The sequence below is a fragment of the Paroedura picta genome, chromosome 10, assembly GCF_049243985.1.
Source record: "Paroedura picta isolate Pp20150507F chromosome 10, Ppicta_v3.0, whole genome shotgun sequence".
Lineage (NCBI taxonomy): Eukaryota > Metazoa > Chordata > Lepidosauria > Squamata > Gekkonidae > Paroedura > Paroedura picta.
The window spans coordinates 74,174,153-74,187,679 of record NC_135378.1 but is presented as its reverse complement, the minus strand read 5'-3'; the positions used below and the strand labels follow the sequence as shown (position 1 = coordinate 74,187,679).

Here is a 13,527-nt window from a genome sequence, read left to right as displayed (position 1 = left end):
ATGGTTCTGGTTGGAAACAGTAACCTTCAACATTAGAAATGGGAATTTGCATGGGATTAGAGAAGTCAGCTTGTCACTCTCAGAAAGGAGACTGGCATTGGTCCATTTACCATAAATATTTGGATCTTGGGGCTTTCACTTGTCTTCAGTTTTTACTCTTAAGCATAAACTGGGTCTGCAGGAGGCTGGGTAGAATGGCCCCTTCGACCTCTTGATACCAATAAGAACTCTGCACATGGTTTAAGGAACCTGCTGCAGTTTCAGGAAAGTGTGTTCAGCGTAATTAACTCAATGGTATTGCTTTTCACTGGAAATTCTGTGCACTATTGTTATTCAGTGTCTTTCCAAGTATTGTGTGTTTTTACATCCCTTCTGGAAATCTCATCACTTTCTTCCTTTACTCTCCCTCCCTCTCTCTCTCTATTTATAATTTATCTTTTGTATAAAGACACCACGTGTAGTTTAAAAGCTAATCTGGATGACAGAAGGAAAGGGACAGAAAGAGGAACCCCAAGTCAACCTTGCTTGAAAACTGAACTAAATCATAGGTAAAGGTAAAGGTATCCCCTGTGCAAGCACCGAGTCATGTCTGACACTTGGGGTGACGCCCTCTAGCGTTTTCATGGCAGACTCAATACGGGGTGGTTTGCCAGTGCCTTCCCCAGTCATGACCGTTTACCCCCCAGCAAGCTGGGTACTCATTTTACCGACCTCGGAAGGATGGAAGGCTGAGTCAACCTTGAGCCGGCTGCTGGGATTGAACTCCCAGCCTTATGGGCAAAGCTTTCAGACGGCTGCCTTACCACTCTGCGCCACAAGAGGCCCTTTGAACTAAATCATACAGAGGTGATTTATCCTAGTAGCACATAGCATGTGCTATGGCCCATGGTTCCAGCGGTTATAGGAAGCCTTCACACTGTGGCTGTTAGGGGGTCTTTATACTTCTGCAGTTTCCAGACCATAAGAATGAAAAATATAAAGCAGTCAGTTGCTTCCAAAGTTCCAAGTATTTCTGGTAAGGGTGCCCCTCTGTTGTAGCACAAGTACCAGTACCAGTTATGCTCTGCTGAGGTCCTGCAAATCCTTAAACTGGTTCTGGTGCTGCGGGCCCCACGAATTCTTAACCCAGAGGGATGGACCAGAACCAATGGGATGAAATTAATTAAAAAGAAATTCTGTCTGAACATCAGGAAGAAGTTCCTGACAGTTAGAGCGGTTTCTCAGTGGAACAGGCTACTTTGGGAGGTGGAGGGTTCTCCATCTTTGGAGATTTTTAATCAGAGGCTGGAGAGCCATATAATGGAGAGGCTGATTCTGTGAAGGCTCAGGGGCGTGGCAGGTTACAGTGGATGAGCGAGAGGGTTGTGAGTGTCCTGCATAGTGCATGGGGTTGGACTAGATGACCCATGAGGTCCCTTCCAACTCTATTATTCTATGATTCTGAAATCCCAAATGCCGGTATTCAGGGTTTTATATCACTAGCAATATGTGTTTTTAATACAACATTATGAATTCATTCCTTGTTTGCTGTAAAAGCACTGTGCTTAAAGAACTCCAATATGCATGTGGCTTTCTTGGGAATTATTGCGGATGTAATGCTAGAAGCACAGATGACCCTGTGCTTGAGAGCTGAGCAGAGTTAGCAGTAGTCATTACTTAGATGGGAGACCACATGGCCATGCAGTAACTGGCAACAGCAAACCACCTTGGCTCATTGTTGTATTCTTAATGCTAGGTATCAAAATAAGGAGGCTCCATGGTTTCAAACAGGACTTAATAAAGCCACTTCTTGGTCTTTCTGGAGCTTCCTTTTGCCCTGTTCCCACCCACACCAAATCCTGGAGTGGACTCAGGCAGTCTAAACGCTGGTCTGGATTTGAGGAATGAAGTTGTGACAACACCACACTGATGTCTTGGTTTCAAATCCCTAAGAGAGGCTTATTGGTGGCAAACCGATAGAAAATGTTATTAGAATATTTAGGGCTGGTAAACAGACCCTTGTGCATTTTTAATTTTCCTCTGCTCTAACAATAATTGAATATAGCTTCAAAGCATTGTTTCCATATGCAAAAGAACTTTGTTGTCTTTCAAACTTTCAAAACCAAAGCACTCCGCAGAATAACCAAACATGTTTGAGGAATAACACTATCATTACTTTTAAGAACTTCCTCCAGTGCTTATTTGGAACACTAAACATAGTGAATAGCTCATCTCATACTAATGTGCATAATATTCGTCATGGTTTAATTTACGTATTTGGCTGTCCGCAGAGAACATGCCCAGCATTTCACACAGGTTGTGAACTAAAATAGGGGAGGCACATTCTAAGATTCCTTTTGCTCCCCATGAAAAACACCCTTCTCCTTTTTGTCACACTGCCCTGCTGACCTTGGCTATGGGGAGGTTCATTGCAAGCAATTTTGTTGTTGTTGTTTAAAACATTAATTAGCTACCTTTTTCTCTTGCTAAACTCAAGACAGCTTACAATATAAAAACGATAAAAAGCAATAAAACAATTATAAAAACCCATAAAAGGTCATGAGTTAAAAACTCCAATTAGAACTGGCAATAATAAATAAAAAATAAATCAGTCAGCTGCGTCCTGAAGAAGGATAGTGAGGAGACCAAGCAAACCTCCCTGAGGAGGTTGTTCCATTATCATGGGAATGCCACTGAAAAGGCTCCCTCTCACATATCCACCAGGCAGTGTAACAGACAGTACTATGAAAGTTAGGTAGAGAGAGCCAGAGCATCAGGCTGCTCTAAGTGCTCTTATTGGCCAGAAACAGTTAAGGGGAAGTTGATATTCTAGCTGTGTGCTGAAGAGGGAGTCAGTCTGATATGAGTCTGTTCTGATTCAGATGCTGGGTCAGAGCGCAGTCTGACAGATTCTTAGCTGACCATCTGCTCTGAGGAGAAACTCTATTTAGAGAACCAAGATTTTTACTGACAACTAATCCATACAGAGTCTGGACAATGAGAGCAGATTTTTTGCAATGGGAATTTGGGTAGTGATGTGTTAACTCTCAATTCAGGCCAAATGGGAAAGAGAATTCTGAAAAAGGGGAAATCAGGAGTGTGTATTTCCTCAGATGTGTTTGTGAGTGTGTGTGTGTGTGAGTGAGTGAGTGAGAGAGAGAGAGAGAGAGAGAGAGAGAGAGAGAGAGAGAGAGAGCTTCAGACTCCTCAGTAGGCAAGGGGATACTTTGTTCTAAGAAGGGAGAAAGAAGAAGTAAAAGCCATGGAAGTTCAGGGCAACTTGATAGATAAAAAGATAAAAGAAAACAGATGTATTTTGTGGATAAACACAGTAAGGAAACCTCTCAGTTTAAAAGAATTTTAACATCTGAAAGAAAAGCTTATGAACATCTCAAAAGCCTATAACAAAGAACATATGATAAAATAACTGCTTTGTAAAAAAAAAAAACACACACACACACACACACACTTGATTCCTTATTCCAGCTTCCCTATTCCTCTTTGTGAAATAAAATCTTTTATTTATGTGTTGTCAAAAATACCTGAATGCCTTTCTGATAAAGGGTTATAAGAAAAAGGTCTCTGCAACTTCCCAAAAGAATTCCAGGGCTGAGTAAAGCCAAAAAGATCTAACAGGGACAATGTGGGACAGTAAGCTTCATTGTTATAACTAAGGAGCCATGCTACAAGACTACACAGTCTGCGAGGGAACAAATCCCATTTTGGAGGGAAAATTTATCTCAGAGTGGGGAAGTGTGTCAAGGTAACCATCACAGCTAACTTTTGTGACTGGTGTGATAATCAGGAGGGCTTCTCCCTGTGATCTCATTCTCTCTGATTATTTTTTCCGACAACGGGGGAAATGCTTGCAAGAATTACAGGTATTAGGGAAACAGACCAGCATTTTTTCCCCAGCTGATTCAATAGCATGTAATTGTTTCGTTGCTTTTTAAAAAGTAAAATCCAATTATCAGTTCATGAAATTTTGCAGAAGGTGTCAGGTTTCATGCCTAGCAGTGTACCAGTAGGCATGGCTATATAATTCGCAATACAAATTCAGTGAGTGAGCTTCCAGTAAAGTTGGTTCATTATCTATCGGAACGGAAGACATATTTTTTTTCTAATTCTTTTGCATTACTTTAAATGGAAGGATCTAATTTAAAGTAATGGGGCCATCTACATAGGCAAGAATTCCATGTGGAAAGCCAGTCTGAATCCAGATGATCATTTTGGTGGTGGGCAGATAGGTGAATCACAGACATCACAAAGCACGGATACCTGAGTCACTGGTGCTGCTCGGTATTTGGAATTAAGGAGAGTTATGATTACTGTTATTATCATCTGTCATTTAAACGGTGGTGTTAAAACGTCATCCACAAAGTGTAAAATGAATTGCACTGTTCTGAACACCAACAGTGCAGCCCTAAGGAGAGGCGTTCCTTTCAGAGCCCGTTGTCTTCAATGGACTTAGAAGGGTGTAACTCTGTTTACAATTGTGCCTCAAGTTTCAGTAAGCCACGCTGAAGAACCAGTATGAAGTGATATACAAAGTACAGGGTTTGGACCAGAAAGACATGGACTCAAATCCATGCTCAGCCACTAAGAGCACTGGGTAACCATTTTTTTTCTCTCATTCTGATTGTTGTGAAGATACACCGTGGAGCTTCTAGGAGAAAAAATAGGCTACAGATATTACTATGTACAGCCAGTGAAAGTCATGAAGGAGACTTGCTTAAGCATAGTTGTTTTCTGTACACTGAAGGTACTGAAAAACAAAGTTATCTGAGGGCCCATAAACACTGAATTCTTGATAACAAAAATGAAAACACGTGACTTGGCTGCAAAGTTGTTTGGCATAATTTTCCTGATTTTCTCTTTCATTTTTCGGGGTGGGCAGATCAGTTGAATCACAGATGCATTAGAATGCAAGAATACCTGAGTCACTGATAAGAGATTGTGCCCATCTGCACCTGGAATTAACAAGGAGAATTATGATTACTGCTATTAATGTCTATATTTAAACAGCATTGTCAAAACCTGCAAAGTCCTTAATGGAATTCTCTGTCCCTATCATATCACAGATGGGTAACTGAGGTTGAGAGACAGTAATTCCTATGTTGTGGGCTGGTTCCAATCACAAGGTTGAGATTTCCACTCATAAAGAGTCTCCTTCCATGAGCAAAAAGGCAAATTTCCATCCAACCCTATGGTTTGGATTCAGCAAAATAACCCCCTTGGCAGAGGTAGGACTTGAACTTGGTTCCTTGTATCCAATGCCAGTTTTACTGAACCAGAGGAAGCTCTATACCAGTTAGGTAAGCAATTGAGAGCCAGTTTGGTGTAGTAGTTAGGAGCGCGGACTTCTAATCTGGCATGCCAGGTTCGATTCTGCGCTCCCCCACATGCCCCCAGCTGGGTGACCTTGGGCTCGCCACGGCACTGATAAAACTGTTCTGACCGAGCAGTGATATCAGGGCTCTCTCAGCCTCACCCACCCCACAGGGTGTCTGTTGTGGGGAGAGGAATGGGAAGGCGACTGTAAGCCGCTTTGAGCCTCCTTCGGGTAGGGAAAAGCGGCATATAAGAACCAACTCTTCTTCTTCTTCTTATATTTTATAATAAAAAGCATTCAGTTTTATAGAACACTATGGCATTAAGATGAGTAAGGTTATTGAATCTATCCAAGTCAGAATTAGTTATTTTCACAATAATTGCATGGAAGGGTGGCATATAAATTTAATTAATTAATGTTTCAATACTAACTGCTTAGGAACACTGTTTCTCATATTCACCTCCATGGATGTCACTTTCATAACTCACTGGCTTATGAAGAAGAAGTTGTTTTGTAAGCCGCTTTGGGACTTCTTTGGGTAGTGAGAAATAGAGTGTTGAAAAACCAGCTCTTCTTCAGAGGAGGAGGAGTGAGAGGAATCTCCACTGGAGTGATGTAATATAGACTGAGAAGCAGGTATGAACTTGTGAATAAACTGCAGGTGGAACTGTTTCTTGGCATTCTTCTGACAGCAGGAAGCCAAGTATGGAAGTCCAGCATGTGCTTCTCCTACTTCAGGTCCCAGTCCTGGAGGTACCTCCACAAAGCCATGGCAACCACATGCCACGTTCCCCAGGAACGAGCATTCCAGTGAGCAGAACACCTTACTTGGTGGATCCAATCCTATGAACTTGATTGAACATTGAAGTCTGTTTTAAAGACCTAACTGAATGAGCCCTCCCCACCCCCACCCCCATTCACTAAGGCAAGGGGGATTTTTCTGTAGTGGCAGCAAGTGGAATGCCTTCCCCACTGCTATTTGTCTGATGCGTTCTTTGCAAAGCTTTTCGCCCCAAGCATGTGATTATTATTTTCTTTCCTGGTTGACCTTTGGCGTTTTAATTCTGTTATGTTTTCCATAGTTTGGGTTATTTATCTGTTGCTAGGCATTTAAAAATATTTGTACATGATTAAAGATCTCTCTTTGCTGCTAAATTAAATATTATGCGCTGGCGTTGCTTTTGTACAGTGTCATTTTTATTGTGACTGCTTACATCGTCTCTGCTATGAAGTGGGTGGGCAGAAGGGCATCATCTGGGCATGGAATTGGGGTCACTGTGGTGGACAGGAAGTTGTGAAATTCCTACATTCTGCAGGAGGTTGGACTAGATGACCCTGGAGATCCCTTCCAACTCTGTGAAGGCAGCCTAATGCACTGATGGCTGAGAGATGGTATAGAAATAATTTCAATAAATAAAAATGCAAATCGCTTGGGGTGAATTTACATGATAAACTGTTTGCGGGGTTTGCTCCCCATGTCTGTTTATAATGTGGGGTTTGGGTCATTTGTAACAGATGATTCCTGTTGTTGTTTACACATGCCCTGAGCTTTCTTACACAAAGTGGGGCAAAAATTTTGACTTCTACCTGTGGTTGCTTAAAAAAAAATTCATCCTGGTTGGACAAAACCAATGAGATTTGTCCTCCTCTGCTACAGATAATTACTGGATGAGTATCCATTGTGCAGGCTGCTTTTTTCTTGGCAGGTGTCCATTTCTTCTGTATGTTTATAGTGCTTTGTAATGGTGTATTCTGCCAGTAGGTGGAGCTGTTGGGAAAGCTTATTTCAACCATTAGCTATAGAAAGTACTGTGACCATAAACTGCTACCACAGCAACATCTAATGACAGAATAATTTCACCAGGCAAAGAAATGGCTGGAGACATTCACATGTAGCTACAGTATCTTCTACTCAGGCCGTAGCTCTGCAGGATTTAAGGTAGAAGTCTTTTACATTACCAATACTATGGGTTGCTTGTTTTTTTTATATAACCTGGGGGCTGAACCTAGGACCTCCATGTTTTCTAATCCGTATTTGTTGTTGTTGTTGTTATGTGCGAAGTCGTGTCCGACCCATCGCGACCCCATGGACAATGATCCTCCAGGCCTTCCTGTCCTCTACCATTCCCCGGAGTCCATTTAAGTTTGCACCTACTGCTTCAGTGACTCCATCCAGCCATCTCATTCTCTGTCGTCCCCTTCTTCTTTTGCCCTCGATCGCTCCCAGCATTAGGCTCTTCTCCAGGGAGTCCTTCCTTCTCATGAGGTGGCCAAAGTATTTGAGTTTCATCTTCAGGATCTGGCCTTCTAAAGAGCAGTCAGGGTTGATCTCCTCTAGGACTGACCGGTTTGTTCGCCTTGCAGTCCAAGGGACTCGCAAGAGTCTTCTCCAGCACCAGAGTTCAAAAGCCTCAATTCTTTGACGCTCGGCCTTCCTTATGGTCCAACTTTCGCAGCCATACATTGCAACTGGGAAGATCATAGCCTTGACTAAACGCACTTTTGTTGGCAGGGTGATGTCTCTGCTTTTTAGGATGCTGTCTAGATTTGCCATAGCTTTCCTCCCCAGGAGCAAGCGTCTTTTAATTTCTTTGCTGCAGTCCCCATCTGCAGTGATCTTAGAGCCCAGGAAAATAAAATCTGTCACTATCTCCATTTCTTCCCCATCTATATGCCAGGAATTGAGAGGGCCGGATGCCATGATCTTTGTTTTCTTGATGTTGAGTTTCAAGCCAACCTTTGCACTCTCCTCCTTCACCCGCATCAACAGGCTCTTTAGTTCCTCTTCACTTTCTGCCATTAGAGTGGTATCATCTGCATATCTGAGGTTGTTGATATATCCGTATAAGATGTGTATTTAAATTACCATCCGGATAAGGTAGTAAACGTATTGTAAATGGTATGTTTACATCTACATTGCTGTGTTAAACCTGTCCTTGATTCGACTTCGTTCCTAGCATCATGGCTTTCATTTCACTTCAGGGGGGGGGGGGGAAATGAATCATCTGAATGCAACTCTTGAGACCCAGAGTTAAAAACAACAATCTTAAAGCAAGCCTTTTTGGGCTTGTTGCAGCAAGGAGCTTACCCTTTTCTCATGGAAAGCATCATCTGTGTGGAGTTAAAATGGTTTCCATAAGGTCATTTTACAAGAGCTTGACTTCTCTCATCATTGGTTTTCAAGGAAGAGAAGGCAGCAGCTGAAGAAATGTTTCCCCGTTAACGTGCCCTGGTATATTCAGCATTACATGCTACCTCCAGCCATCTGTTAAAGAGCTTCTGGCTCTCTCTGAAAGTGCTGTTTAGATTCTAACTCTTAGGACTATATAACTAGGAAAAAAGAGAAACTGGTGTATGTACTCATCATGGCTTTGTCTGCTATACTTCGCCTTCCTAATAATACCACCTTCCCGCTGAAATATTCAGAAAGCATTAATTAGCACACCATTCCTGGAGAGGCATCAATGTGATATTGTACGTGGCATGTACTGATTTAGCCACATGGTAAATCAAACAGAGCAGTTATACCCTACTGTGCTGGTTTTGTTATCAGGGCAATGTATTATAAGTTGCCAACTTCCAGGTGGTGTCTGGAGATCTCCTGGGATGATAACTGATCTCCAAGCAAAAAGGGTCAGTTCACCTGGAAAAAATGGCTGCTTTGGAAGGCAGACTCTATGGCTTTATACACCACTGAAGTCCCTCCCTTCCCCAAACCCTACCCCCTAAATCCCCAGGTATTTTTCAATCCAGACCTTGCAGCCATAACCATGATGATATATCTCATACGAGGATCAAAAAGGTAGAGGGCATCTGATGAACAGCAGATGTGTTCACCTACAGCAAAAATGAACAAGAATCTTGTGGCACCTTTAAGACTAGTATATTTTTATTCAAGCATCAGCTTTTTGTGGACTAGAGCTCAGTTCATCAGATGTACGTAGCGGGTCCTCACTGACCACACATATCTACTGAGGCACTAGTGCAGAAATCACTGGCTGCTCTCTTAAGGAACAAGATCTGCCCTTAATGCAAAATCACCCGGAGCCTTACTGTGTAGTCTCTGGAGAGACCCGTAAGTTGGCGAGCATAATCACATGGGAAAGATTGGAGGTGACTTAATTATTAGATCTCAACCCTGCTGGTGGTCTGCAGCAGATCTCTCTCTCTCTCTCTCCCTCAACATGTGCTGCTACTTAGAAAGCTAGTTAAACCTTTCCTATCCCAGCATAGATTTCTTTATCAGTAAAGAATAGCTTTCCTTTCTTAAAGCAACAGCTCTTGTGGGGACTTTTAAGGGAGCCCCTCCCTGTCTCCCAACTCTGTCATGCCAGCTCAAGTGGACACTTTTGTGTTGACAGGTCACAACGGACTGGCCTCCTACCATGCTGGTAGACCTCCAACAGCAGCTCTGCTTGTTCCTGACTTCCAGAAGCCCCCACACACACACAAGGAACTTCCCTTTTAAGCTTGTCCATGGAGGCAAGTCTCTTGGAGGAGGGGAGTGTCAGATCCCTGTCGACTTTCCCAATGAACATACTTGTGTGTGCAAAGGCTGCCACCTTGTGGGAAGTCTATCCGTAACACAGCACAAGTTTGCCGTCAAATTAAGGATGACATTGCCTAAGGACCCTTTTTAAAAACTGTGCTTTCGGTGACTAATATTATCCTGCAAACTGCCCTCCATTATTCTCCCATGCAAAACCTTTTGAAAATTAATGGCAAACTGTGTGGCAGTGGAGCTAAGCAGTAGATTTCTCCTGTGCTCACAGAAGTCTAGCACGTGTGAGCTCCTCACATTAAACGACTGAAATAAATTGCTAGGACATTTCGCTGATTATGAAGAGAGGAAGGCTGACTTTTGGCCCTCATTAAAAAAAAAAGAAAAAGAAGACAGAAGTCACCTTGATTCTCCTATCATTGGCCTTGATATATAATTTCTGCAAATGAAGGATTTAATCACCCCTTTCCATGGCTGCAACTCCTCTGCTTAGCTATAAAAATCCGTATTTCTGAGTACCGCCTATTTTTGATATCGGGGAAGAGCTCTTTCCTATCCATTAAAATCCATTAGTGGGCTTGCATTTAGGAAGCTTGATGTTTGCGCATCGTCACACGCAAATGTCCTCTGTTGAGAAAGATGTTATTAAGAACGATACTGGCAAAAATGGGACATCAATTTACTAATGAGAATCAAAGAATCGTTACGCAACTGAAATGCTACGAAAAAGAGAGAACTGTTTCGAGAGGAGAAACACACACAACATACACAGATCCTTTACTGTCGCCATTGAACATGTTGCAAGGTGTGTGACTTTTCTCTGGCTGGCGCACCCATGAAATCTTAAAGAATAACATGCAAGACAACCGTTACTCTTAGAATATTTTGAGTGAAATCCCTAGCAACAGAGGCAGGACTACAGACATTACCAGCTAAAGTTTGCTCAAGTCCTGCTTGTTTTGACGGGAACGTCTTAAGCAACAGGGCTTAAAGGGTTCTGGCTGGCCCATGCAGTGTCTTAATTAGAGCTCAGATACTCAACAGCAGGGGTAGTCAACCTGTGGTCCTCCAGATGTCCATGGGCTACAATTCCCATGAGCCCCTCCCAGCGTTTGCTGGGAGGGGCTCGTGGGAATTGTAGTCCATGGACATCTGGAGGACCACAGGTTGACTACCCCTGCTCAACAGGGCTGTTTCTTTGTTGGAGCCAGAACTGTGTGAAGTAGCTCAGGGAAAGCCACTTACCTTTCTTCCCAGAACATCCCATGGTCCCTGCCACAGCCAGCCATGATGGCCATCAGCTGCATCGAGTGAAGCAATGTGCAAACATTCAGCAGTACAGGGGCAATTCAGTGGGCATCACCATGCCCGAAACAAAGCTTAAGGTGGCTATGCCTCTGCTGACCTCACAAGCCTTCCTCTCTTTTTCTGCTGTGTCAGCAGCAAGGGCTGAGTAGACATGCTGCATTTAACATACCACCTCCCGGTCTTAAAAGCCTTGGGCGCATAGTAAGGCATGTTTATGCTCCATTGCTTTCAAAGGGTGCGTAGCTGCAGCCATTACGTAGAAGTAAATCTGATGAGCTTAAATGTAACTAATGGCAATATAAACTGGTGGAGTTCAAGCAATGGTGCTAGGCTGGAGCCTGGTCATTTAAAACAGGCTTCTCAAGCCTTTTCCCCCCTCTTTTTTTGGTCATGGCCCCTGCAGGAGGCTGGCCACATGCACAATGAACTAGGCTAACAAAGACCTATGCTAAGAGTAAACTAACTGTACTCAATGTTTCTAGAACTTTTGACCAACAGAAGCATGTGTGTTGTTGTTGTTGTTTTTTCTTGAATGCATTAATTCAAGTACACACAACGGGCCAAAATACATGATTTCTTTTTCTTTCCTTTAACAAAGGTTGAACTTTTTAGCAATTAATTACATCATACATGGCACAAAGGTATTTCACCAGTTCAGTTACCAGCCTCCCCCCAAACACTCTGGACTCCCTGTCTCATATTTCCCAGTCTGTGGCCCCCTTCAAATGTGCCAAAAAAAAAAACACACACACTCAAAAAATCCCTATGGCTCCCATTGAAAATAATGGATTTAAAACATTAACAATGTTTTAGTTGTTATTGATGTAGCCTTGTAATTGGATACTAGAACCACCTCCCTTGGTATGTTGATAAATTTGGGAGGTTTTTCCTGATAGCATGGGTTTTCGGATGTATGTCCATCTTTGTCACTAACAGACTTTGGTATGATTTTGTGGTTTCTCCCCAAGGATTCTAGAACTTCAGCAGAATGGACACATGGATCTACTGAAACATAAGTGGTGGCCCAAGAATGGCCAGTGTGACCTATACTCTTCTGTGGACCCCAAATACAAAGGAGGAGCTTTGGACATTAAGAGCTTTGCAGGTGTATTTTGCATACTGGCTGCTGGAATAGTTCTCTCCTGTTTAATTGCAATGTTGGAAACATGGTGGAATAAAAGAAAAGGCTCTCGGGTTCCTTCAAAAGAGGTATGAGACCCTTCCATTTCATCATAGCACTAGAGGTGAGAAGGAAAATGTGCATTTCGAAATGATAGACATAGCTCTCTAAACACCCAGATGTGAAAAAAACTGAAAGTACTTGTCTCACGAAGTCGATATCACACCAGAATCCAATGCAGAGTTACCTTGTTTACACCACTGATGTCAGTAGGATTTAAATACAATTGGATAACGGCTACTCCTGAGCATTAACCGTAATTAGCAATTAATATTTTCTTGGTATTGGTAAGATTGGTGATCTACAGCTGTCTGTTAACTGAGACTTTTAATCAGTTTAATTGGCAAATGAACCAATAAAGCTTTAGTTGATTACTCAGTTGGGCCAAATTTTAATAAGGGCGTATTTGCATACTTTAGAGTCATTTTCATCCTGGTACAGTAGAGTAATAAGAAGTGTGGGGGGCCCCACTGGGGGAGAACAGTTGCACATGGTCTTTCGACAACGATCGAGAATTAATTTACGTATTAAAGTATAAACTGTCGTACACTTGTCTGATATCTCAAAAAGCCATGTATACACACATAGATTGATAAACAAATTAATTGGTTAAACGGTAGAAAATCAGTTAACTAAACTGCTTTAACTGAGAAAATAGCCCTAGTTTCAACATTCTCCCTCGTGTGTGAATTCATCCTTGTGTTGCGTGAGCTTTTTTTTAATATTTAGGGTGCAATATCAAAAACTTAAATGGACACACATCCCATTACAATCAGTGTGATTTCAGCTTGCTAACTCTGCGTTGTATTCTTAAACTTTTACATCTGTCTCGGCTATTTAACTAGTGATTTAGCTTAAACAATGACAAGTCAATGAGAATTTTCCGTATTTGCAAAACTTGCAAACCAAGGTGAAAATTGATCCCCCACCCCACTCCCCAGTGTCTTTCAACACAGGGAAACGAAGAAATGTTTTGCTTGTAGGCATGGGCCTAAATAGAGGGATTGTTTGTTGACCAGGAGACCTTGATGCATATCACAAATTTTCTAACAACTTCCCTCATTTCCGAAATACAATAAATTGTTTGAGAAGACCTGAACTGCTTTGTTATACATAATGAATTGGATGATTGTATGGATCTAGATTACTTGACTCCAGACCTTGGAATCTGATTTACTGGCTCTCCAGTTAACAAACACCTTTGTAGACCATCTTCACTACAAGAGG

The 13,527-nt window shown here is 42.3% G+C and overlaps 1 protein-coding gene and 1 long non-coding RNA gene across 9 annotated transcripts in view; one reads left to right on the top strand and one right to left on the bottom strand.

The window, feature by feature from the left end:
* GRID2 (glutamate ionotropic receptor delta type subunit 2) overlaps window positions 1-13,527 on the top strand; it is an 857,916-nt gene that overhangs the window by 834,115 nt on the left and 10,274 nt on the right. For all 8 annotated transcript variants that reach the window (XR_013224929.1, XM_077300873.1, XM_077300872.1 and 5 more), the window contains one exon: window positions 12,089-12,329. Coding sequence is in view for 7 of the 8 variants with exons in the window: in XM_077300873.1 (XP_077156988.1) it covers window positions 12,089-12,329 (241 nt within the window). In the remaining variant the exon portion in view is untranslated. The remainder of the gene's footprint in view (window positions 1-12,088; window positions 12,330-13,527) is intronic.
* Window positions 4,513-11,350, bottom strand: LOC143819342 (uncharacterized). The gene is made up of 3 exons (XR_013224930.1): window positions 11,058-11,350; window positions 9,067-9,148; window positions 4,513-4,949 (listed from the first exon to the last, which is right to left on the bottom strand). It is a non-coding gene; the product is annotated as an uncharacterized LOC143819342 (long non-coding RNA).